At 41.6% G+C, this 22,307-nt stretch overlaps 2 protein-coding genes across 4 annotated transcripts; one reads left to right on the forward strand and one right to left on the reverse strand.

Annotated features, from left to right (window-relative positions):
• Positions 1-11,767: 11,767 nt before the first annotated feature.
• Positions 11,768-13,930, reverse strand: tbcc (tubulin folding cofactor C). Its single transcript, XM_056429929.1, has one exon. The coding sequence runs from the start codon at positions 13,860-13,862 to the stop codon at positions 12,825-12,827; it is 1,038 nt and encodes a 345-aa protein (XP_056285904.1). The 5' UTR covers positions 13,863-13,930; the 3' UTR covers positions 11,768-12,824.
• Positions 13,931-15,004: 1,074 nt separating this feature from the next.
• bicral (BICRA like chromatin remodeling complex associated protein) lies at positions 15,005-22,271 on the forward strand. Of its 3 annotated transcripts, none has more exons than XM_056429552.1 (13): positions 15,026-15,060; positions 17,292-17,345; positions 17,618-17,663; positions 17,978-18,026; positions 18,152-18,217; positions 18,480-19,484; positions 19,577-19,613; positions 19,718-19,749; positions 19,862-19,911; positions 20,019-20,164; positions 20,263-20,357; positions 20,449-20,551; positions 20,633-22,271. In XM_056429552.1, the coding sequence occupies exons 3-13, from the start codon at positions 17,623-17,625 to the stop codon at positions 21,106-21,108; spliced, it is 2,100 nt and encodes a 699-aa protein (XP_056285527.1). In that variant the 5' UTR covers positions 15,026-15,060; positions 17,292-17,345; positions 17,618-17,622; the 3' UTR covers positions 21,109-22,271. The 3 variants fall into 3 exon arrangements, with proteins under 3 accessions (XP_056285528.1, XP_056285527.1, XP_056285526.1); XM_056429551.1 differs by lacking the exon at positions 15,026-15,060 and adding an exon at positions 15,078-16,573; XM_056429553.1 differs by lacking the exons at positions 17,292-17,345; positions 17,618-17,663 and having other exon boundaries at positions 15,005-15,060.
• Positions 22,272-22,307: the final 36 nt, after the last annotated feature.

The raw sequence follows: 22,307 nt of genomic DNA on the forward strand, positions 1-22,307 counted from the left end.
TAGCTGGTCAAGGTGGAGCTATAACTACTTTATTTAGTTTGTATCTATGTATGTATTTAGTAACATAGTTCAGTCAGGGGCCGGCACCTCCAAAGGGGCACCAGATACATCTGAGGGGTCGCGATATAATAGGAGAGGAAAGAAGAAGAAATATTAGTTTTTTAGAGGACTTCTTATTTGTGTTTCTATTCTGAAGTAATTTAAATAAAATATCAATTGTATTTGTTATTGACAAATCAACTTTCCCTTCTGACCCTTTCAGTACATTGTGCTGATATTTCTTCTGCTCTTTCACTCTAGAATTAAGAAGCTTGTACTTGTGATGAAGTATTTTTGTAGTGTGGTATACAACGTGAAACTCTCCTCTCCCGTTCACACAAAGTGAAACTCTCCTCTCCCGGTCACACTCTCCACTTTCAGGGACTTTTGTCCAGGATCCTGAAATAATACGAAGGTGCGATGTGTGAGTCGGTGCTCTCTGGGTGGCTGGAAGAGAAACGTTATTGCTGAAGGAACAGATAGGTGCTAGTGGCTAAACTTAGCTTGTTGTAAATCACACAAATGTGCACACACACACACACACACATTTGCACATACACACATACACACACACACACACACACACTCAGAGGCGAGACAACATGTGTGCCCATGCATGACTTGACTTAAGCTTTTTGTCAGGCGCTATGGCCTCCCACCTGGTTTCTCTCCTCTGTCCACTGTTAGCGTGGTTCGGCCTTGTAGGATTAAACTTATGATTGTGGCTGGGTGGGATGTAGTGTGTGTGTGTGTGTGTGAGAGAGAGAGCAGCAGGAATTGTAACAGGGTAGCAGCAGTGTTGGTAATGGCTGGTCAGCTGGTATGGCGAGTATTCAGGGCGGGGGCAGTGCATTGTCCTCTCATAGCTCCAACAATGCCTCTCTGAGCATGGCCACACATCTACCAGTCACGGGCCTCTCTCTCTCCCTCTCTCTCTCTCCCTCTCTCTCTCTGCCTCTGCTTTTCTTTCTGTCTGCCATATGTATTCAGCCCGTAGTGAAGTTTAGAGGGAGATGTGATCCGTGGTATACCGTCCCTGACCTTTTGGCTGAAACAACAAGATCAACCTGAAGCTCAAGTTGATATTAGAGCACATGTTCATTATCACTTTAAATCATCCATGAATGCCTCAAATGTTACAAGTATCCATCACTGCACCACTGATTTTCTTCATTTTAAATAATTGGACATTTAATATTGTGTTGCCTTTAAGTTTTAGAGCTGCAACGATTGGTTCAATCATGTGAATTTAACTATTTGGATATTCAAATTAGTCATTTAGTAAACATGTCAAACCTCCTGGTTCCAGCTTTGTGAGTGTGAGGATTTGTTGCTTTTCTGTCTTAAATAATTATAAATTACATATTTTGTGTATGTTTTGGACTGTTGGACGGACAAAACAAATAGTATGAAGACATCACTTTGGGTTCTGGAAACCTGTTGAGCTGAAACAATTATTCCTTTGACAGAAAATAAATCGGCAACCAATTTGATAATCAATTAAGCATTTTAAATTCCTAATCAAGCAAAAACGTTTTGTTGGATATCAGTTCAAATTGAATATGTTATTGGTCAGGCAAAAGAAGTAATCTCAAGATCTCACTTTGGACATGTTTCACTGTTTTCTGACATTTTGTAGATCGAACAGTTAATCGATGAAGTAAATAGTTGGCAGACTAATTAATAATAATAATAATAATTCAAACTTATATAGTGCTTTTCTGAATATACAAAGACGCTTCAGTTATTTTTAATTTTTAATTATTATTTATTTAAATATTTGGAAATAATAGTGAATATAATTGTTCGCGGCAGTTGTGGATACTTTTCACAACATTCTATATTAAATAAATTATTATAAAAAATTATAAACAGATAAATAAGTAATGAAAATAGTTTTTTTGTTGTTGCTTTATGTTGAATTAATGTTTCAGCCAAACTACATGTTCGTATTTTCATTGCATTGCATTTGTTTCATAAATGTAGAAATTAAATATCTTTGGGTTTTGGTCTGTTGGTTCTACAAAACTGCCAAACATGAGCTGCTCATGTTTTCACTTTGTGACAATTTAATTATTAATCATGAAAGTAATCAACACATCAGTGGGTGATGAAAATAATATTTGTATCCAGTCTGAATCCATTTTGTTTTTCCTCTACATTATTTGGAGGGAGCAGCTAGGGTTCTGCTGCAGAAAGAGAGGTAGTCTCACCATCAGCACCATAACACATGGGTCATATTAAGGAGTTTACATCACTACATATTCAATTCAGTTTATTTGTATAGCCCAATTTCACAAATTACAAATTTGTCTCGGAGTGCTTTACAATCTGTACACATAGACATCCCTGCCCCAAAACCTCACATCGGACCAGGAAAAACTCCCAAATAACCCTTCAGGGGGAAAGAAAGGGAAGAAACCTGGAGGAGAGCAACAGAGGAGGATCCCTCTCCAGGATGGACAGATGCAATAGATGTAATGTGTACAGAAGGACAGATTTAGAGTTAAAATACATTCAATGAATATGACAGTGTATGAATAGTTCATAGTAGGCATATTCCACGATGGAGACCTCCACGATCCATCAAGCAGATGGCGGTGGGGAGGAGGAGTGGGCGGAGTCTCAACAGGGACTACAATCCAACTGTCTCATATGTGTTTATTTCTCATTATAATCAAGCCAAAGTTATACATGTTCTTCCTCTTTAATGTTTTCCGGCAGTGGGGAGGCCACTCCTATTACACTATCATTGATAGAAAGACACCCTCTTGTGGACTCTTAATGTAACTGAAACCGTCACAGCGGGAACCCCGGAGTGTTCATGCATGCCAGGACATTTGGCAAAAACAAAGAGGAAGTTCGGAATACATTTGGTGTCAAAATAAATCACACCCAATGAGTAGTTTAAAAATGAACAAAGCAGTGGTAATGTTCATGAGATCACACATCAGTCACAAAGAAGAAAGGGAATCAGCTGGACACCTCCCCACATGTGAGGACACTGTGAGAGCTCTTCAATGGATTAGTAATGTGCAGGTTTATTTAACCTGCAGTCACCAACAGAGAGCAGCAGAAGACAGAAGACACTCAGGATGCTGAACTGGTTTCCTCTCTTACAAGTGAACAGATGTCGGCTCTGTGGAGAAGCTTCAGACTTCAGTGAGAATTATAGGAAAGAAAATCAGAGGAAAGATTGTATTCGGTGAATTGTGTATTTTAAAGGTAGTTTCTTCTCAAGTGCATGATTTTCAAACAAAAGTAGCTTTTGATGTTTTGGATATAATATTGTCAACCATGACTAATAATCCACACTGACATTAAAACGGTGGTGGAAAGTAACTAATTAAGTACATTTACTCAAGTACTTTACTGAAGTAAATGTACTTTACTTGAGTCCCTCAAGTATTCAGCTACTTTTTATTTTCACTCCACTACATTTCAAAATGTCAATATTGTACCTTATAGTAGATTACATTTGTTTAACAAACAATGATTTCTGAATAATTACTTTTTTTCTGATTCCATCCATCTGCGTTCACATGCATAGCACGGAGGAGCATTCACAGATCGCTTCTGTCCAGTATGGAACAGATCATCCTCAGCCTTGCATGTGATAACATGGCCTCTGTCTTCATCTGGAGGATGACTTGTTGGACTGCACTCATCCACAAGGCATTGGGCTTCAAGACAGGCCTGTGAATGGACCGGTGAGTTATGGTTTTCTTTGAATGGAAAACATTCACACCACACATTTAGAAAACACCTCTAGTTACGTGTAGCTTTACAGTTTCCTGAGAGCATTTCAAGAGGCTCAGATCTAATCCAAATGTTTACAAAGAACTATCGGAAAAGATTGTGGCAGCGGGAAGTAGTTGGGGTCAGCTGTGGAGGTGTGTGGGGGAGTGGCTCGGGGACAGGTGCTGCAAATGGGCCTAATTGGCCCCAGATGTGGGGGATCTGTTTGATTGGCCCTCTGCTATAGAAGCTGGAGGGGAGATGGCGAGAGGAGTGAGCAGAGACGAGACACAGTCTGCATCCTAAAAGCAATAAAGATGATACCAAATGTCCCTCGTGTTGCTTATCCTTGGTGCTTAGGGGGGAAACCTACTGGTGACATGAATCCTGTAACAAAATATTCAGAAGAACCGTCTGCCAATCAAACTCTTGCTGAAGCGAATTGGGAGAAGAGCATCTTCATGCACATCTTAATGAAGAAATACTCTATTTCTGAAATGAAATCTTTAATTTATGATGTTCCATCTTCATTCACTGTGAAACATATACTGATGCTTACATCTCTGTATATATCTCTGAAGTTTTACCTTTTTCACAATCATAAAATGATACGAATAGACCTTGTGGTTTACTCACTTCATTTTGGGCATGTCTGAGCAGTGGCCTGAGCCAGACGGGTTGAAGAGGAGTAAATGATCTGAATACTGATGAATGCTGCCCGAAGCTTAGACGTTGAGCGAATATTTAATAATCAGGGATATATTTTAGGTTTTTTTCTTGATATACTATTAACTCAAGTACTGTAAGAAACATTTTGAAGGTGATTTTTCTACTTTTCAATCGACTATATTTATTTCATAACCACACTACTATTTACTTTACATTACATAAAAATACAAATAAAAAACTGTGATTAAATATGATGCATTGTTACAGATTAATCTACTGATGGGTTATATAATACAAATATTTACAATTAGCTACTTCTCAACCATCTACAACATTACAATGCAGTTCACATGTTAAAGCAGCAATAACAATCACATAGTATACATCGTAATATAAGTCTCTTACTTTTACCCAAAGTATCAAAAGTAAAAATATTCATTCTGCTGCTAAATTAGTGCTTTTACTTTTTGATACGTTGGGTGAATTTACTGGAAATACTTTTGTAGTTTTACTCAAGTGTGTTTTAAAGCGGGACTTTAAGTCCCTTAAAGTTAACTTCCCTTCAGTAAAGGACTTCTTCCACCACCGCTTGTACATTTCTTGTGCAAAGTCCCTCACGTGATTCTTCCTTTTACTCTAAATCAGCCCTTCTCATCCCCCTCAGACCGTTACTTTCTTTTATTTGTCCTTCTTTCTCTGTCTTCGTGTGTCTCTGTCTCCATGACGCCAGTCCGGCAACAGGACATCACCTGCTCACCTGGCTGAGGGGCTCATGCTAATCTAAAGCCGATTAGGCTTCTTATCTACTCAGCGCTGGTTATGTGCTTTGGTCCAACAGAAATACCGCGTAGAGTTGGCCTCTTTACCTTCCCTGCGGACTCTTCACAGACCCCATCTGCTCTGACTAAACCCCACTGGCTTTGAGATCATGGCTCCTTGTGTGTGCGGTTAGCAGCCTATGTGGATCTCACTTCAGACCTACAATGTATCCAGTGGACTCTGTTTCAAGAGAATGTATGAACAGCACCTTGGTTGCTATGGATCAATACATGGGCTGAAGGGATCAGATGATTGTTTACTTGCATTTTCTGAGCTCAAAACTCATTTTAGAGCTGATTTAAGGCACACACATGTCAACTTGTAAAATCCAAACATATGGTTATATATAAAACCAAACAAAAATCTATTTAGCAAATTGGATATAAAATGTAATAAATGATAATATAATATATACATATACAATATTTGTTATAGTCTAGTTATCTTTAAAACAATAATCTAAAATTTGATAAACTCAAATGAATGTCACATTAATGGCTCATACTTAAATATATTGATCAAATAAATAAATCCCTTATTCCTAGTCCTCTTCCATACCCCTTTGTGTTGCTGGTTGAAATCAGTTGTTTTTAAACTGTATTATTTTCTGAGTTACAAGAGAAAATAATCTGGCTGTTTGGTCCAATGATTAACTTCCCCACCTCCATGAAAGTGATGGTGTTGGTATCCTACTACAAACTCAACATGAGGGACTTTAACATTTTTCTCTCACTGAACAGTTTGACGTGAGGTACAAACTGATCACATCCACATGAATATCTGTGTCGGTGCATCTCTGGCCCTGACCTCCAGCATAGTGACCAGCACCACCAGCAATCCGATGGTGTTCATCAGGCTTCCGTACACTCCAACAAATAAAAAAATTGAGTCAACTTAAAAAAGTGAGGCAACCAGCTGCAAAGCCTTTTTGAGTTCACTCAACTAAGGGCTAATGTGTTGTCAATTTATGATAAGAAGTTCACTCAGTGATATCTTAAGTTTGTCAAACGTAACATTACTATTCAGATGTATTTATGTATTTAAGTTAACACTACTTAAAATATTGCATTTGATAGTTACATCTACTCATGTACTTAAGTTCAGAACACTTAAAATATTAAATTGGAGAAACTTTCAATTGTGTGTTCTTGTAGATTAAAAACATACATCAACAGCACTTAACATTTTTTGTTGAGAAATGTTTTGTTGAGAGAACTTACTTTTAACTTTAAATGTTTTGTTGAGAGAACTTACTTTTAACTTTAAATGTTTTGTTACTAAATTTCACTGCCCATTATTTGAGTACACTCAACATTCTTTGCAACGTTGCCTTCATTTAAATTAATTAAAAATGTACACCATTTTCTTTGGAAAAGTCAACAGTTAAAGAAAACAAACTTCTTCAAACACAAAATGTTTATTAACAATAACTAAACATTTGTTTGCATAACTATATGAATTCCAGGTGTCAACACTTGAACATAGACAGCAGAGGGTCAACATCCTTAAAAATCAAAATGGCTGCATAAAGAAAAAAAAAGAAAAAATTCTGTTTTGTGAATCCAAAATCAAGGCCTTGAAACAAGCTTTGGAACATGGTTGTGACACGTGTGTAGCCGTCACGAGTAGGTTCCCCCCCCTAAAGCACCAATTAACAACAAGTAGCCAGAGGGATATTCGGTAATAAGGTTTATTCCGACAGCAGACTGTGTCTCTGCTCTCCACGCTCCTCTCATCTCCTGTCTGTCCAGCTCCTTTATGGAGACAGACTCAGATAACCCACACAGATCGTCATCAACTGGACTGATTTCCAATCTGATTACCAATCAGTCCAGCTGATGACAATCAGACACCGTTCCCTGAACCACACCCCCGCTCCACCCACTCTGCAGTATTCCCAGTTCAACTCATTTCACGTAAGATTCCTCCGGGTCTGTATTCTACACAAAAACAAGCATACAGAGACTATAATAAATGTTCACCGCCTCTTTTACATTTTCATTTTTTTTCTTCCCATTCTGTAACAATACAATTTAAAAGTCAAAAGACATTTTTATGCAGATGTTAAAAACTAAAATATACCACTTTCATACAAGAGTCACCTCCTACACATTAGTATTATAGTATTTCAATCTTCATAGTCTGTTAAATTAAATACATAAATTGAGCAAAATACAGGGAAACATTTGCTCTCACGGTACAGGCTCCCTTTAATTCAATAAGTGACAAAAACCTGAACTGGAGCAAATCTGCCATTAAACAATGGACAATATCCTTCCAAATCTAATCCATATCTAAATATAATAAACAAACAATGGTATCAAAAACCAATGTATTTTAAACAGGGGCTAAAGAAAATATTTTTATATTATTTTATTATTTAAAATATAAGATTAAAGTAGTATATATATGTATTTACATATATATATATATGTATTTATATATGTATTTGTATATATATATATATGTGTGTGTGTTTACTGACATACAAGCGCAGTGGCCTTAGTTACCTCAGCAGATGCCCAACCACTATATTAAGTTTTCTCAATTTAACATTTTAAGTGGATTCCACTCTTCATTAATGAAATTGACATTTTGAGTTAGTTCAACTTTTTTCAAAGGCATTTGTTGACTCAACGTAAAAAAATGTGTTAGGACAACAAATTTGAAGTTGGACTTTTTAGAGTGTAGGAGGACAGCATGGAGTCGCGGCAGCCTCGCTTCCACACGTTGAGCTCCTCCGCGTAGTGGTCGTAGCTGGAGTAGGCGGAGTTGTTGGTCATCTGCTGCTGGATGCAGGGTCTGGGGGAGCTGGGGTTACAGCAGCTAAACGGGACTGCGTCCATCAGATACTGGCCGCCCACGTTGCTCCCGATGCGGCTAAGAGGACGAGGCAGAGTGTCACGTTAATGTCACGCTGGGACGGGTTTGGAGAAAGTGAGACTGGGTTTAAGGAACTATATTTGTAGCATGTGTGGGCTAAAATTACTTGAACTACCACTAACTGTGACTTGTGCTAAAATAACTGCACGGTTTGATGTTTATTGTTGCCGAGCTTTGTGATTTTCATCTCTTCAGTTACTGAATCAAATCAAATTTAACCAAATTTTGCTCACAATCAAAGGAATAAAGTGTTTCTTCAAGTGTTTCCTCAACATTAAACAATTAACAGCTCTCTCAAAGAGGCGACAAATTAATCAAGCTTCACTCAGGTTGCATCATTGCAAACAGATGAAGTGGTATGATTGGATTACTGAGACTGGAGAAGGTCAGATATGGATATATGGGAGACGTTCTGGGTACTAACCAGGACATTATGAATTAGAAAGATGGCTGTACTGATATTTAAGGATATTTAAGGAAGGATTTGAAAAACTTTGTCTCTTTGAAACTTTAAAACGAGCCATAAATAAAAGACCTTTTCCATGATTACTGTTCTGCAATGGCATCTCATGAGCATTTCGCCAGCTGACTATTATTGTAATCAGACAGCCATTGTTCTCACTGATTAAAAAATCACAGCTTCAAATAGTTTTATTGTGCGCTGCTGTCCCTGGCGTGTTGCCAGGTCTTCTGCTGATTGGACAGGACACTGATTCTTGAAGGACATGGACGCTGCAATCCTTGAGATTAAACACTACCTACGTGCCAACACTGTCGTATCCACGTCGTGTCCTCACAAAATGAACTGCTTCTTGTGGTGTAGATATGAGCAACGTGTCACAACGAGGCCAAGTATGACTGGACTGGAACAATCCTGCTCGTGCCTTTTTGACCTTGTGCATCTTTTTCTGTCCCTAATCACCTCGAGTCCCTCCTCCTCCACTTCATCCATGAAACTGCCCAGTAACCTCTTCCGCCCTCACGGCCCACTCACCATTTCTGTGACGATAATCCCGAGTGGATGAAAGTGAATAATACACCTGCCCTGACTTTGCTTCACCTCAAATCCACTTACACTGAACTTAAACTATGTGGACACGACCCATCAAGGACCCCCCACCTCATCGGGCCCCACCTTGAAACACTCAATGACAACCTCATTACCGCCTCTACACAACATACACACAGTTTTGATTTTTTTTTTTTTTTTTTTTTTTTGATTTACTCTTTGACTTGACTTGCGCTGAAGTCGAAGTCGCGTAGCGGTTGCTAACCCATCAAATCAATCATCAATCTCTTCGTTTCATAGCAAAACAACACAAACTCCATCAGGGTCAGGTCCCCTCTCGTCCTAGCGTGTCGTGTCGTCCTGTGTGTTGTTAGACTACACACACTACACACACACACATTTTTTCATTTTATTTTACTACACACACACACACATTTCATTTCATACGACACATTTACACATACTTTGCACCTTGCATTATTACTAATAATTTTAATATTTTTTTTAATATTTTATTTTACACTTTAGTCATTAGTATTGTTGTATTATATATATATTATATATTTATATTTTATTTTATATTTTTTATTTTTTGTATTTTTATTTTATGTTGTATTTGGTTGTGTTTGACAGTATTGACGACAAAAATCCTTGGGGGGGATTAATAGTATATATCTATCTATCTATCTAACTTCATGCCAAGCCTCAGCCCAAGAGCCAGGTGGCATCAGCCACAGCCATCAACAAAACACACATGGCACCAACACAGCAGGCCCGCACCACGGGCTTCATAAGCTTCTTCATGTCAAACGCTTTGAACATGTTTCAACCAATCAGCCATAACGTTCAACCCCGTGTGTCTGAAGAAGAAGAGTCGATCGGCTGGCAAGCCGGAGGAGGAGAGGGACACGCCCGGTCTCTTTGCGATCAGAGTCTCCTCTGGCTGGTCCAACGGGTCAGGGGAGTCAGCTCAGCCTGCGATCCATCCCACAGCAAAACAGCAGAGGTCAAGAACCCAGGTGGACCCGCGAGTAGCGTTATTTCTTGAAAACTATCTCCTGTCCCATTGTGACAAAAACTTCAAGTTTCACGAGGCTTGATTTGCCCTGAGTTGCACCGAATCGTTTTCCTTCCTTGACACACAGACTAATCGTGACGTTGCTTTCTCCAGGAGAGGCGGAGGATTGCCGAGGATCCTCATGATTTAAACTCAAAGTTGCAGTACGTCATGCTAAGCCTCGGGAAGCGGCCTGATCCAATTTGCAGAAATCCGTCCACACAAGATGAGCCTGATTGTAAGCCGCTGCCAGGGGCCGTAATTGGTTTCGGCCTTCACGTGGTCACGGTCCATCGAACGCACCGGCATCATGAGCTGAGGTTTGACGGAGACTATGGAGGTGACAGTGGAGATAATAATAGAACTGACTCATTCAGAGGTTCAAACCGGATGTCTTCACAATGGAGGGAGTGGAACCCCAGAAACCCATTCACAGAAACAAAAGAGCTTTCAGGCTCCTGCCTCAACCCAACTGAATGTGTGATTCATTCAGAACGACACAGAACCGAGACGCGTCGGATGGATGAAACACGGCCGATCATCAATAAACACGCACATGAGATAGCTAATAAATGCATTTAGGTGCTCTCAGTTATTGTCTTATTGTCAGTTGTTATGTTGGCAGTTAGAATCAAGTCTGTGCTCGGCAGTTTCATTCTTCTACTCCCGCTGCCTCAAACCTTTACGGTGGCTGGACTTATTAGTCATGAATGGTTTACAACGCACGTATGGTTTTTGTTTGTTATCAAGTTGTTTGTGGAGTTCTGTGCTTAGTTACTTAAATTCATCACTTTCCTCTTTATTGGCTCATTTAGGGTGAAAGAAGCGACCTTCATCTCCAGTTATCACTTCATAAACGAGCCAAATCTGCTTATCGCTACATTGCTTCACTGCATCTGGTTTTCTAAATGTCATGTGACACTCGTGTCTCAGACTGTTTGTGTCCTTTTTATTGTAAAACAATTACAAATCAGTTGTTATGCCATTTGGTTTATCTTGTTTAATATCGATATTTTTAGCATTTATGGGTAGTAACAACTTTTAATAAATGCTTTATCACACCATGGTGTAGTTTAATGAAGATATACCATTTTAAAATGTTAAATTCATAGTATTTGTCAACAATTATAACATTTCTTATGATAACTGTGTTTTACTATATTGTAGTATATTGTATATTGAGTGAATTCAGGAATACACATATATCAATTCACATTTATATCTGATTACGACTCCATTTCTGAAACTTTAAATACTGCTTATGAATGCTAATCGAGGGTTGAATAAAGTGTTTCTAAGTTGACCCACTTTCTCTCAGCAGTTTAGTAAAGAAGGAAATGACTGTTTAGTCTTTGCATTGATTTATCTTGTCCTGTTTGTTACATTTTTGGGGGGGTACATTGAAATTGGATTAAATATGTGAAATGATAGTTTAGTTTGTATTTCTCTTTTAAATAGTTTGAAGTTTATTCTGGACCTGCTTTATATTAATGTGTTGTTTTCTCAGAAGAAGATAACGCACAACATCAATAAGGTGACACGAGAAACAGACACGCATGTTATTGAGCAGGAAGCCTCTTTATTTGCGTAACATTTCAATTTCAATACTTTAAATTTCGTTTTTTAGTTGCTCTCTGTAAATAAGTGGCACTCAGGGTCTGGGGAGCAGCATGAAGGGAAATTATGAGAGCATGGGGATCATTATGTTCTTCATTCACATCAGTGAGATCCACTGTAATGGAGGTGATTGTGCAGCACTGGGAGCACTTTAGAGCTGAAATGGTTTGAATAGTCCATGTATTATTCTATAGCTGTAGATTTTAGGGGTTTTGATATCATGGCAACATTAAACAGAAAAGATATTTTACATTTAAAGGTGCTTTGTAACCCTCAATGACTCAGATTTCCGTCTTCTAATAGTTCCTGACAGTCACTAATGGTTCATTCATTGAGCTGGAACTAAATAGTTTTTAATGAGGAGATTCAGCCTCTGACCATAACTTCTGAGAGGCAGGATCAGCAGGAAGGGGAAAAAAAAAAGAAGAGTACTCATAAACCAAAACCCAACCTAAATCTGACTTTTGAGAATATCAATATAATGGATGAATTATATTCCCATTTTTCAAGCAAAAAAATATTCCTGCTTCCCTTTGTCTGATGTAGTAAGAAACTAAACTGTCTTTTTAAATTGTTGTATTATGTACGAGATTTTGCAGTTGGAATGTATCTTTTATAGTTTCTACAGTAGCCCAGAATGCACAAACCAAACACTGGCTCTAGATAGGAACATTCAAGACTCACGTTTTTGTGTCAGTCATTGAATTCTTACACACTGGAAAAGTTTCAGTCAATGAGAAAGATAATGCAAAATACCCTGCATCTTTAAATCAGATGTTGGAGTGAAGTTTGTTCTTTGTAAAGACTTTTCACTGCCTAAGAGTTTTGCATTTTTCTCTTAAGCTTTTGCTTGTCATATGTGAGCAGAAGAATATAAGCCTTCAATACCCCAAAGCAGAGTTTAACCTCGCCAAAAGAGTGAATGCAACGTCTGTGCTGAGGTGCAGGTGAATATATTTGCATGTTACTTTGACAAGGTTTTGAGATGCAACTCTAGGGTTCCCAGTTGGTTCTCCTGTCCGCTTCTGGAATGACGGACCAGTTGGGGGAATGAGTTCCTGCAGCGAGCCAGTTGAAGTCATCCACCTGGCTCCAGTTGTTTCGGGCCTGGTCTAAGCCAGACACAGCAAAGTCCTTCTCCAGGGTGGGATACGACCAGGAGAACGGGGCGAAGCTCACCCCGTGACAGTCCTCGATGATGGCCCGGCTGGTGATGTGCAGATACACCCTCGTGTCGGTGGTGTGGTGGGTCCGCAGCTGCTGGCACGGGACGGCCAGAGTACTGTTTCTGCAGTGGTCAATGAACACGGAACTGGACACGGGCCCACACAGGATCTCACAGTTGTCGATGTGTTTCAGGTGCAGCGTGCTGGGGGAACCGTACAGGCGGACCTTGCAGTTCGTCAGGTGAGTCATCAGCACGTCTCGCTTCTGGATCTCCTCGGCAGTCTTCGTCAGACACACACTGTCCATGTTGGAGAAGCTGCACTGCTCGGACTCTGCGGCTCCATCCACCTGGGCGCCACCAGAAGCCGCAGGTGCAGCGGCATCAGGTGGGGGTGCAGCTGCTGCAGGGGCTTTATCTGTTGCTTTGGCGCGAGCACGAAAGGCAAACTTCTTCCTGGGCAGGGCCTCCTCTCTGGCCTCGGCGAGGGAGGACAGGAGCTTCTGGAGGGCGGCCTGCGCTTTCCTCAGCTCGTACTGCGTCAGGAACAACGTGCTGTCGTTCAGGAACTTCTGCAGCTGGAGGGTTTGGGCCGTCGCCTCCTCCAGCAGTCGAGCCGTCTCCGCCCGGTCGGCTCCGGGGCAGCCGGACAGCAGCTCCTCGATGGACGCCCGCTCCGTGTTGAAAGAGCTGCTGAAGTACTCGCCCTGTTCCTCCGCGACCGACTTGCTCTCTTTGGCTTCCTTCCTCCGCTCGGCGTCCTCCGCCCTCGCCTGGTGCCGCTTCTGGAGTCGCTCTTGTATCTTGACGGCGCCGCTTTCGCCCGCAAACCCAGATTCCCAGCTAACTTCAGGCATCGCATCCATGTTGACGCACTGTCAGTTGTGGCGGAAGTAAACCGGCTCACTTTCTTCTTCGTGGCTGGATTAAAGGCGTTTACCGCCACCTACCGCACCGGAGTTGTAAATTATTATTAAAAAACAATCAAAACCTACAATGTATTATTTTTTAGGAAGCTACTTCAAACCCTGCGAAATAAAAAAAAATCTAGATAAAAATGTATTTGTTGAGACACCTGTCTTAAAGGACACGTAATAAAGAGAAATGTATAATACAATGCATTGTCAGCTTTTCACCATCAACTTTGCTAGTAGCGAGTTGTTTATGTGCATACATGGCCATGTACCAGCATATTTATGAAGTACTGAGCAAAGTTAGTGGCTCTATTGGATATAAATCGTTTTAGTGTGTGGAATCCAAGATCTATTAGATGAGGCTAAATTTTACTTTATTTTTTAGAATATGTAGCTACTATTTCTATTTTTTGTAAAACATACAACTATTTGTATATCATAACTACCACTTACTGTAATAGTATAGACGAAGCAGTCTTTGTTGTTGAGGTTTTTACACCTATTTTGTGTTAAGTGCAAGGCTATATATATATATATGTGTGTTATACATCTGGTTTAAGCCTGCAATTGTATTTATTACAGTATTACATAATGCCATATTTAATTTGTTTTAAATTATATTGTGGTATTTATATACAGTATATGGTGGCATATCACTGGGAGAGCAACATCTATTAATATCATTAAAAAAAGTAGGCTAATGAGAGTGGCATTAGTCAAATCTTCAAAACGGTACTGCAAACTGAGTGGAACAATAACTTTTTATTATGTCTGATTACAATATATATGGATTAGTAGGGAGGTGAATAGGCAGCACTTGTATAGACAGCATTATGGTCATACCTGAGCAACGCAAGGTGTGGCATTCATCAGAGGCCCGCCCCCTACCGTTGATAATAATTAGGTTCAATAACATTTATCTGCTATTCAATAGGGCAGATAAACATCTTATAATCAATCAAATCAACATGAAAATATGCGTGTAATAATTACATTACATCGTATTTTATAATTCCTATTAATATTTAGCGACTCGGATGCCACCGTTGTGGACTGATGATTTGGGTTGCCTTGTTCTGTGCACTACCCCAACAACCCGTGCGGTGATGGCGAGGAAACCCCGTTGACAAGGCACTGCTTTTTCATGACGGTGAGTTTCCCTTTGAGTGTATTATAATTTTGTGATAAAAATTTCAAGGAAAAAACACACACAACCTCCTTCCTCCCTTCCTTCAGGGAGGGAAGAGAGTTTGAGCGGAGAGAAAAATCTATCCGAGACAGAACAGGGACAGTGAGAAAAAATATATGAGTGGGAGAGGGAGAAGGAGGAGGAGGAGAAGGAGGGGGGAGCAAATTAAAAGTTGCCAAATGGAGATATTGGGTTTCAAGAGGAGTGAGACAGGAGTAAAGGGTTTGCCTTTTTGAGTCGTCTTTATGTTGTGCTAATCGGGATAACTATGTATGGCTCGGCACGGCACTCGTCCTCCGGCATTTTCGCTGAATTCCACCCGACGTTTTCCAAAATAGGCGTCGTCGACATCGCGGCTAGCTAACCAGAAAAGGCCGGTGTTTTTTATCGTTAAAACATTGCCGCGGAGCTTCCCGGTTCGGAGAGCCACCCGACCAGAACACCGGGCTGCGACAGATTATCTCCCCTTCTCCCCGCCGCCGCCGATTGAGAGGCGTCAGTTTCGGCATATCGAAACAAAATGTGACGTGTTTTCGTGCTGGCAGTTGGAGCCGCATAGAGGACAAATGAAAGCCTCCCCAACGGAGAAAGAAAGAACACGTCAGCGACGACCAGCCACAGGCTGGACGACGGGCGTTTTGTGCTGCTTGAATGCGATTATGATACCGTCGGTTCGGTCTATTTTTGGATATAAAACTTCGGCGCTGTGCATTAGCCAGCTCACTAAACCAACGGCTGCACCAAGCGGCTCCGGTAGCGGGGCGACGGCGGAGACCAACTTTAGCTCGGTCTGCGTCGAAGCCTGCACACTAAGGCGGATTTCGGAGACCGAATTTGAGCTAGAAATTAAACAAACTATTCAAATTTGTCGAAATTTGGATAACCCAGATCACCGTTGAGCGATAAATCGGCAAATCCTGTTTTTTGTTGTTGCTACTTTAAACGCCATTTTTGTTTTCGCTCAGCATTGGCACTTCAGCTCTAGTCTTATCTTTGAATTTTTGTTATCAAGCAAATGGTTGCTTTTTTATTTAAATGACGTAACGTTGGTTTGATGCCCGCTGGAGAGAAGAAACGAGTAGTATTTTACATAAACAGTTCACATATGTAGTTTTTTCTCCCCTGTGAAATAAAATGTAGTAGTTTGGTTTCCGTTTTTTGTTTGGAAAACTGCGACATTGCTTACTCTCATATTGGAGCATTTGTTCTACTGTTGCTGTACAAACAGAGCTTTTGGTAGTAGAATCATCCATTTTGGCAAGCATACGTCTATTTATTGCGCATATTGAAGACGAAACAAACCCAATATTCTGAAATAAAATGACCGTTTAGCATGTTTCTTTGTATATTCTTACATCATGGTGGTGTTAGTTCATGGAGCCTATTTTGCGCTGAAGCCCTGTCGCTCTTTGTTCTCCCTGAACCAAAGATGGAGGCTGAACGTGGCTCTGTTGTAACGACAGCCTTTGGCAGGGTAACAGCCATTTTGTAGCATTGCAGCTGTAATGTTTTGCACTTACTCAGGAACACAGCCTACGTTTCTCCATTATTTCAAAGTACAACATAGCCTCAGAACCAATGACCATTTTTTAAAATGATGGATTAATGGCTACAGGAATTTCTAATTTTCTGATATTAATTCCCTACGTTCTCCACATTGCTCTAAACACGACAATTGCATTAAATTAGACAACATAACTGGACAGACATCCAAACACTCATTACCCCATTTCTCTTCTCGATCAAAATGAGTGAACATGTTTTTTTTTGTCTCCCTTTGCATAACATATTACCAAGATAGCTGCATACCTTTGCTGGCTGACACAACATAAAGCCAACACCTCTTCAATGTAGAAACTCAACCAACAGTGGCACAAATGGAGCAGGGTGGAGTTATTTACACTAATGGCCATTTTTAGTCTGTATAGAACCAATGTGTGACAGCAGAGGAGTCTAATGGGTGGGAGTTAGTGTGTCACAGACAATCTGTAGGAGGGGATGAAGGCCATCCTGCCCTGCACTCATGTACAGACCTCCCACAGCACAGAATAGCATATCTATCTGTCCCCCTCTTTCGCTCCATTCCCCCATTTCACACACCCAACTCTTTCTTTATCTCACATCTTAACACACCCACACCTGTCACACTTTTAATTATGTAATACTACTAAATGCAGTTTCTCACCCTGCAGCCCAGGAAACAAAGGGCGTTAAATGACTGAACCCATGCTTCCTGCTGGAAATCTGTGAGTGAGACGTCCTTACAACTAAGACATAATAATAATAATAATAATAATAATAATACATACAACATATGCTAAGCCTTTCTAGCTCATATGCTGCTACTTTGGAATGAAAACAAATGATTCATTAAGTTTTATTGTCATGAATAATGAAGCTGCTAGTCAATAAGACATGCATATTTCTACATGAATTACCTAATCTAAATTTCCCTCACCTGCTGAATTCTGTCTCAATACCCCTCCCCCATTACCCCCCACCACCAATACTCTTTCAGGTGTCATGGATGATGAGGATGATCGTCATCTTCTGGATATTTTAGGGTAAAAAAAACCTCTATAAAACAGGCTTTACATTGTGGCTATATCACTTTCTGGATGCATGCACCTACATTTGTCTTCAACCAACAACTCTGTGTGGCCCCGTATTTTTCCATCTGTCCATATGTTTATCTTCACCACAGTTCTTTGTAATCAAAACTACGAGAATGTGCACGTTGATTTGTACATTTTTTTCCTTCTTTTTCAAATTCAGCGTTCAATTCACTAGAGCTGTGGACCAGATACGCTTTTTGTCTTTGTTTAACCACACAAAGTGAAAATAAATTAAAAAAACCTCTTCTGTACCCCTTTTCCAGAGATGTGGATGCATTGAATGACTATCTCCATGGCAGCAACAGCAAGTCTGTGAGTGACTCTTTCAGAGTGTATTTTCAGTCATTCCTTGCCAAGTTTGTCTGAATAGTGACTTCACTTCAAGGCATTTAGAAACTGCCAATTCATTGTTGAACTCTTTATTTTGTTTCTCTCAGATTGAGGAGGATGATGTGACAAATGCAGCTTTCGGGTCAGATGCATCCTTCTTTTCTAGCGACACGGTGAGTTTACCTGTGATCACTTTGATCCCACGACACACTTCACTGTATGGAGATAATCTTCAAAAGCTCTTCGCAAACTGATATGTGTTGTTACTTTGTGAGGGGACAAAAATGGTAACATACATGAGGAAAATTACATAATATGTAGTTTAGGGAATATGCTTTACTTTTGTTGTACAGGTTATAAAGAGGCTTTCATTTATAGGCAGTTCACATGCAAACAGTTTCCCACTCTCTCATTTCCTCTAAATGCCTCATTCAGGTTGGCTCAAACTCTGGCCTCAAGGATGGCTCTTCTTCAATGGGGGAATTCGGCGACGATTCAACAGGGGCAGGCCTCCAGCTCTCCAGCAGCCTTTCATTTATCGAGGATGAATTGGGGTCCGGGGACTCCCCCGGAGGGGTGGATCTTGGGGGAGAGGACCAGCCCTTTGACATCCTACAGAAGTCTCTCATGGAGGCCGACATCACGGAGCAGACATTGGCCCAGGAGGCCTTACTAGACTCCCAGCCCGCTCCCACCCTGGTGCAGGCTCCCGTCCCCTTTCCCTCCCAGCTGGTCTCTGGGGGCTATGGAGGGGGCGTGGTACCCACGGCGACAGCTGCGTTCCCCACAGGCCAGTTTCTGCAAGGGGTCTCCCAGCTGCCCAACGGCTCCGCCCAGCACATCCAGGTGTTGGGCTCCTTCGGGGCGGGTGCTGGTGTGATGACTCTGAGCAGCTTGGAGAGAACTCCTCAGCTTGTGCTGAGGCCGGGGACGCCTGTGTCCGCGGCGGGGGCCGCAGCAGGGGGGCAGGCGTTTGCTCCGACCCAAGGGCAGGTAGGCCATGTGGGCCTACCTTTCAAAAACATCCCCCTTCAAAACATCATCATCCAGAGAGGCCCCGGAGGGACCCAGACTCTCGTCAGACCTATCCAACCTAAACCGCTCCAATCTGGGGCTCAGACTGCCTACAGCCTCGGCCTCCATCCCACTCCAACCACCACGGCGAATGTAGTTACCGCGAACACGGCTTCTCCTGGGGGGCAGTACACAGCCAACGGCTCCATTGTGGTGCAGCCTACCCTGGAGCAGCAGCAAGCGCAGGCCCAGACATCGTGCGCTCCTGGGCGCCTGACTCTGGTTGGCCCGGCGACGGCGGGGATCGGTGGTCAAGGCCACGTCTCGGCGAGTCCCGTTCAGCGCCTTCTTGTGACCCAAACTGAGAATTGCACTTCTCTGTCCCCTTTAGCTGGTACTGTGACGCAGGAGCAAGACTACAGACAGGTATACGCGCAAGTCCCTGGTGGTATTTACTTTGTATGTTCTTCCCTGAAAACTGTTATTCGACTGACGTCACTTTTATTGACATTTTTCAGAATTCTTCATCTCCTGCCCTCCTCAGCAGCATCCATGGTAATAAGGGCTGCAAATATACATATTTTCTGTCAATGTATGATGTGTTTCAATGTAGTCTGCCGCAATTAATGAGGTTGACTTGTTTGTTTGATCTCTTTTAGCTATGACTCAAGATTCAAAGCTCATCTCTCAGGTAAATCTTGATTGTATATATATGGTGTATATATATATATATATATATATGCTGAAAGGGATGATATCAGTGGTATAATGTACACTTTCTTATGTACTCTTTCTCTTTATAGGTCAGTGCTCAGAAGAGACCTGCCCTTCCGCCACTTACAAGAGGAGAAATGTGAGTTTATTTAACTTTCTGTGTATTATTAAAACATTTGTATGCATATGTCAACATGTTGACTCGTCATTCCGCCATTGAAGGAGCTTTTCCTGTCATCTCTATAGGATTTTACTACAGTTGAGGAAGGATCATGCTGGAGTTGAGACCCTAGATCCTCGTCGATTCAATTCAATCGACGATGCGCTGCAAAGACTCCTCCCATACCACGTGTTCCAGGGGGCTCCACCCAGCCAGGAGGAGTTCTCACAGGGTACAGCCTCGGGTTTAATACTTGGTTTTGCATGTCGGTCAAAGTGTGTTTGCAGAATTAAACCTGCAACTAAAATGTTTTTTTGTTTTCCTTGACAGTGGATGACGAATTTGAGGTAGTAGCAACTCAAGTGCTGATGAGGACCCATGTCATGGTGAACAAATACAGACGGCTACTGATGGTGGAGGCTGAGGTAGGCAGACACATGAGCACATGCTCGATGCACAGGTGTCTTATGTCAAGACACGCACAGGGATCACGAGTTCCTTCTCCGCTCCCTGCAGCGTTCCAGTCCGTCATCAGAAATGGTGATGATTGACAGGACCTTCAACCAAGAGGAGCGCAGCAACCTGACACAGGACAAACGCATGATACTCGTGGATCCAGGTAAAAGTAGAAAAAGAAAAAGCAAGAACAAAGAAGAAGAGGGAGGTTTTATTCACCTTTCCCTCTCTTGTGTTTTTACAGACACCTTCTTCGAAGACTTCTGTTGCGGGATGAAATCCAAACTTTCCCAGGATCCCGTCCCCTCTCCGTCGTTGTCCAGCTGCAGCTGGAATCAGTCAGACAGAGGCTCCGCGGAGCCACCGCACAGGACAGACCCCCAGCCCGGGTGTGGAGACCCGGGAGGGGGCAGCGACGTAGGGCCAGGTGCAGCAGAAAGACTCCACCCGCCGCTCTTAGAAAACAAGAGCGTCCTGGAACTGAAGAGATCCCAGCAACACTACGGGCCCAGCAGCGGCAGCAACAACAGCCTCCTTGCTGCCAACAGTTATCCCCAAGGTAACCCCTCACCCTTTGCAGCAACGGCGAGAGGACAGACAAACTACCACCCGTCCTCCCCGCCGACCCAGCCCGAGTGCCCCGCTCGGCTCACCTCCCCCCCTCACGGCGACACAGACTCTGCTCTCGAGGCGGCGGTCAACAGCATCTTGGAATGTTAAGACTGATCTCATCACTAGTTTTGACTTCTTTTGTGTACGCGTGTGTACATTTTTTTTGTGTCAAACTCTCCTGTTGTGATATTTGTTGTATCCCCTCCCCCTTATTCCCTGTGTGAAGAGAGGTTAACTCTTCTTTCAGGTCTATTATATTTCTGATACCATCTCCGGTCATGTAGCATGTATTTAGTTTGTTTTGGTGATTTTTGTTTTGTTTGTGTTGGAGGCGGCACGGTTTGGTATGAGTCAGAGACTCCATGGGACTGCAGGCACTCAAGATGACCTATAAACATCCGGGAACGTGTGCAATGCAACGTACTCACAGATGGAATTAGGTTTTGTTTTTGTTTACTTTAACATTATTTTAAAGGGGAAGGTTCTGCAATTTCAGGAGCTTGAAAGTAGGAGTCCCTCTCTTCACAAATACACCATTAATCTTTTGTTGATTTACCTATTTACCTTTGCTGAAGAACAGATGAGGAGGAGGAGGGACAAAATGACAAATCTGTGCCTAATTCTCGGTTTTTATTTTGAAGTGTTTACATGAAGGAGCTCTATTCAAAAAACGACTTAGTTCCTTCCTGCATTACAAACATGCACAATACACACACACACACGCACGCTTTAGTGCAACGTGTTACGTAGTTTCATGGTTCGGAGGCGTAGATTTCCTTTAGCCCAGTCGACAAATTCACATAGACGATTTGCACTAAACGTATTGTTGCTTATTTCAGGAACTATATGAATACGTGGCTCTCGTTGACATCCAGTGTGCGCTCGCCGTGAATATTTGGAACACAACCAAAATCTATTCGCCGGCTTTCAGCTGCCTGCAACAAGGATAAACCTCTAAATCACACTCGCAACCTTTCAAACTCGTCACATAGACATAAATAATAGTGTTATTGTACTCGGCAATGCTTTTTTTCTTGTGCTCAAGTCACATTTTCTTTGGCATTTTTTCTTTTGTACCTTAAAGGTATGCAAGCCCCGACACACACAGGACACATCCTCAATCTCTACCACTTTTTAAGTTTATTTTTTATCATTTCATTGTGTTCGTGTCAAGGGGAGCTTAGTCCTCAGATTGAGGAAGTTATGTTACAGTATGTTTCTTTTAATTTTTTAAAATAGAAATGACATTAAAAAATATGTTTTTTGTTGGCCGTGATGTGTTCCCCCGGTTTTGTGAATATGACAAT

Source organism: Pseudoliparis swirei, chromosome 13 (assembly GCF_029220125.1).
Source record: "Pseudoliparis swirei isolate HS2019 ecotype Mariana Trench chromosome 13, NWPU_hadal_v1, whole genome shotgun sequence".
Classification (NCBI taxonomy): domain Eukaryota; kingdom Metazoa; phylum Chordata; class Actinopteri; order Perciformes; family Liparidae; genus Pseudoliparis; species Pseudoliparis swirei.

Coding starts and splice junctions, on each gene's coding strand:
- tbcc (XM_056429929.1), bottom strand. CDS start 13,862: ATGGATGCGATGCCTGAAGTTAGCTGGGAATCTGGGTTTGCGGGCGAA.
- bicral (XM_056429552.1), top strand. CDS start 17,623: ATGGATGATGAGGATGATCGTCATCTTCTGGATATTTTAGG. Junction 19,750..19,861: donor ATTCAAAGCTCATCTCTCAG/GTAAATCTTGAT, acceptor TTCTCTTTATAG/GTCAGTGCTCAGAAGAGACC. Junction 20,552..20,632: donor CATGATACTCGTGGATCCAG/GTAAAAGTAGAA, acceptor GTGTTTTTACAG/ACACCTTCTTCGAAGACTTC.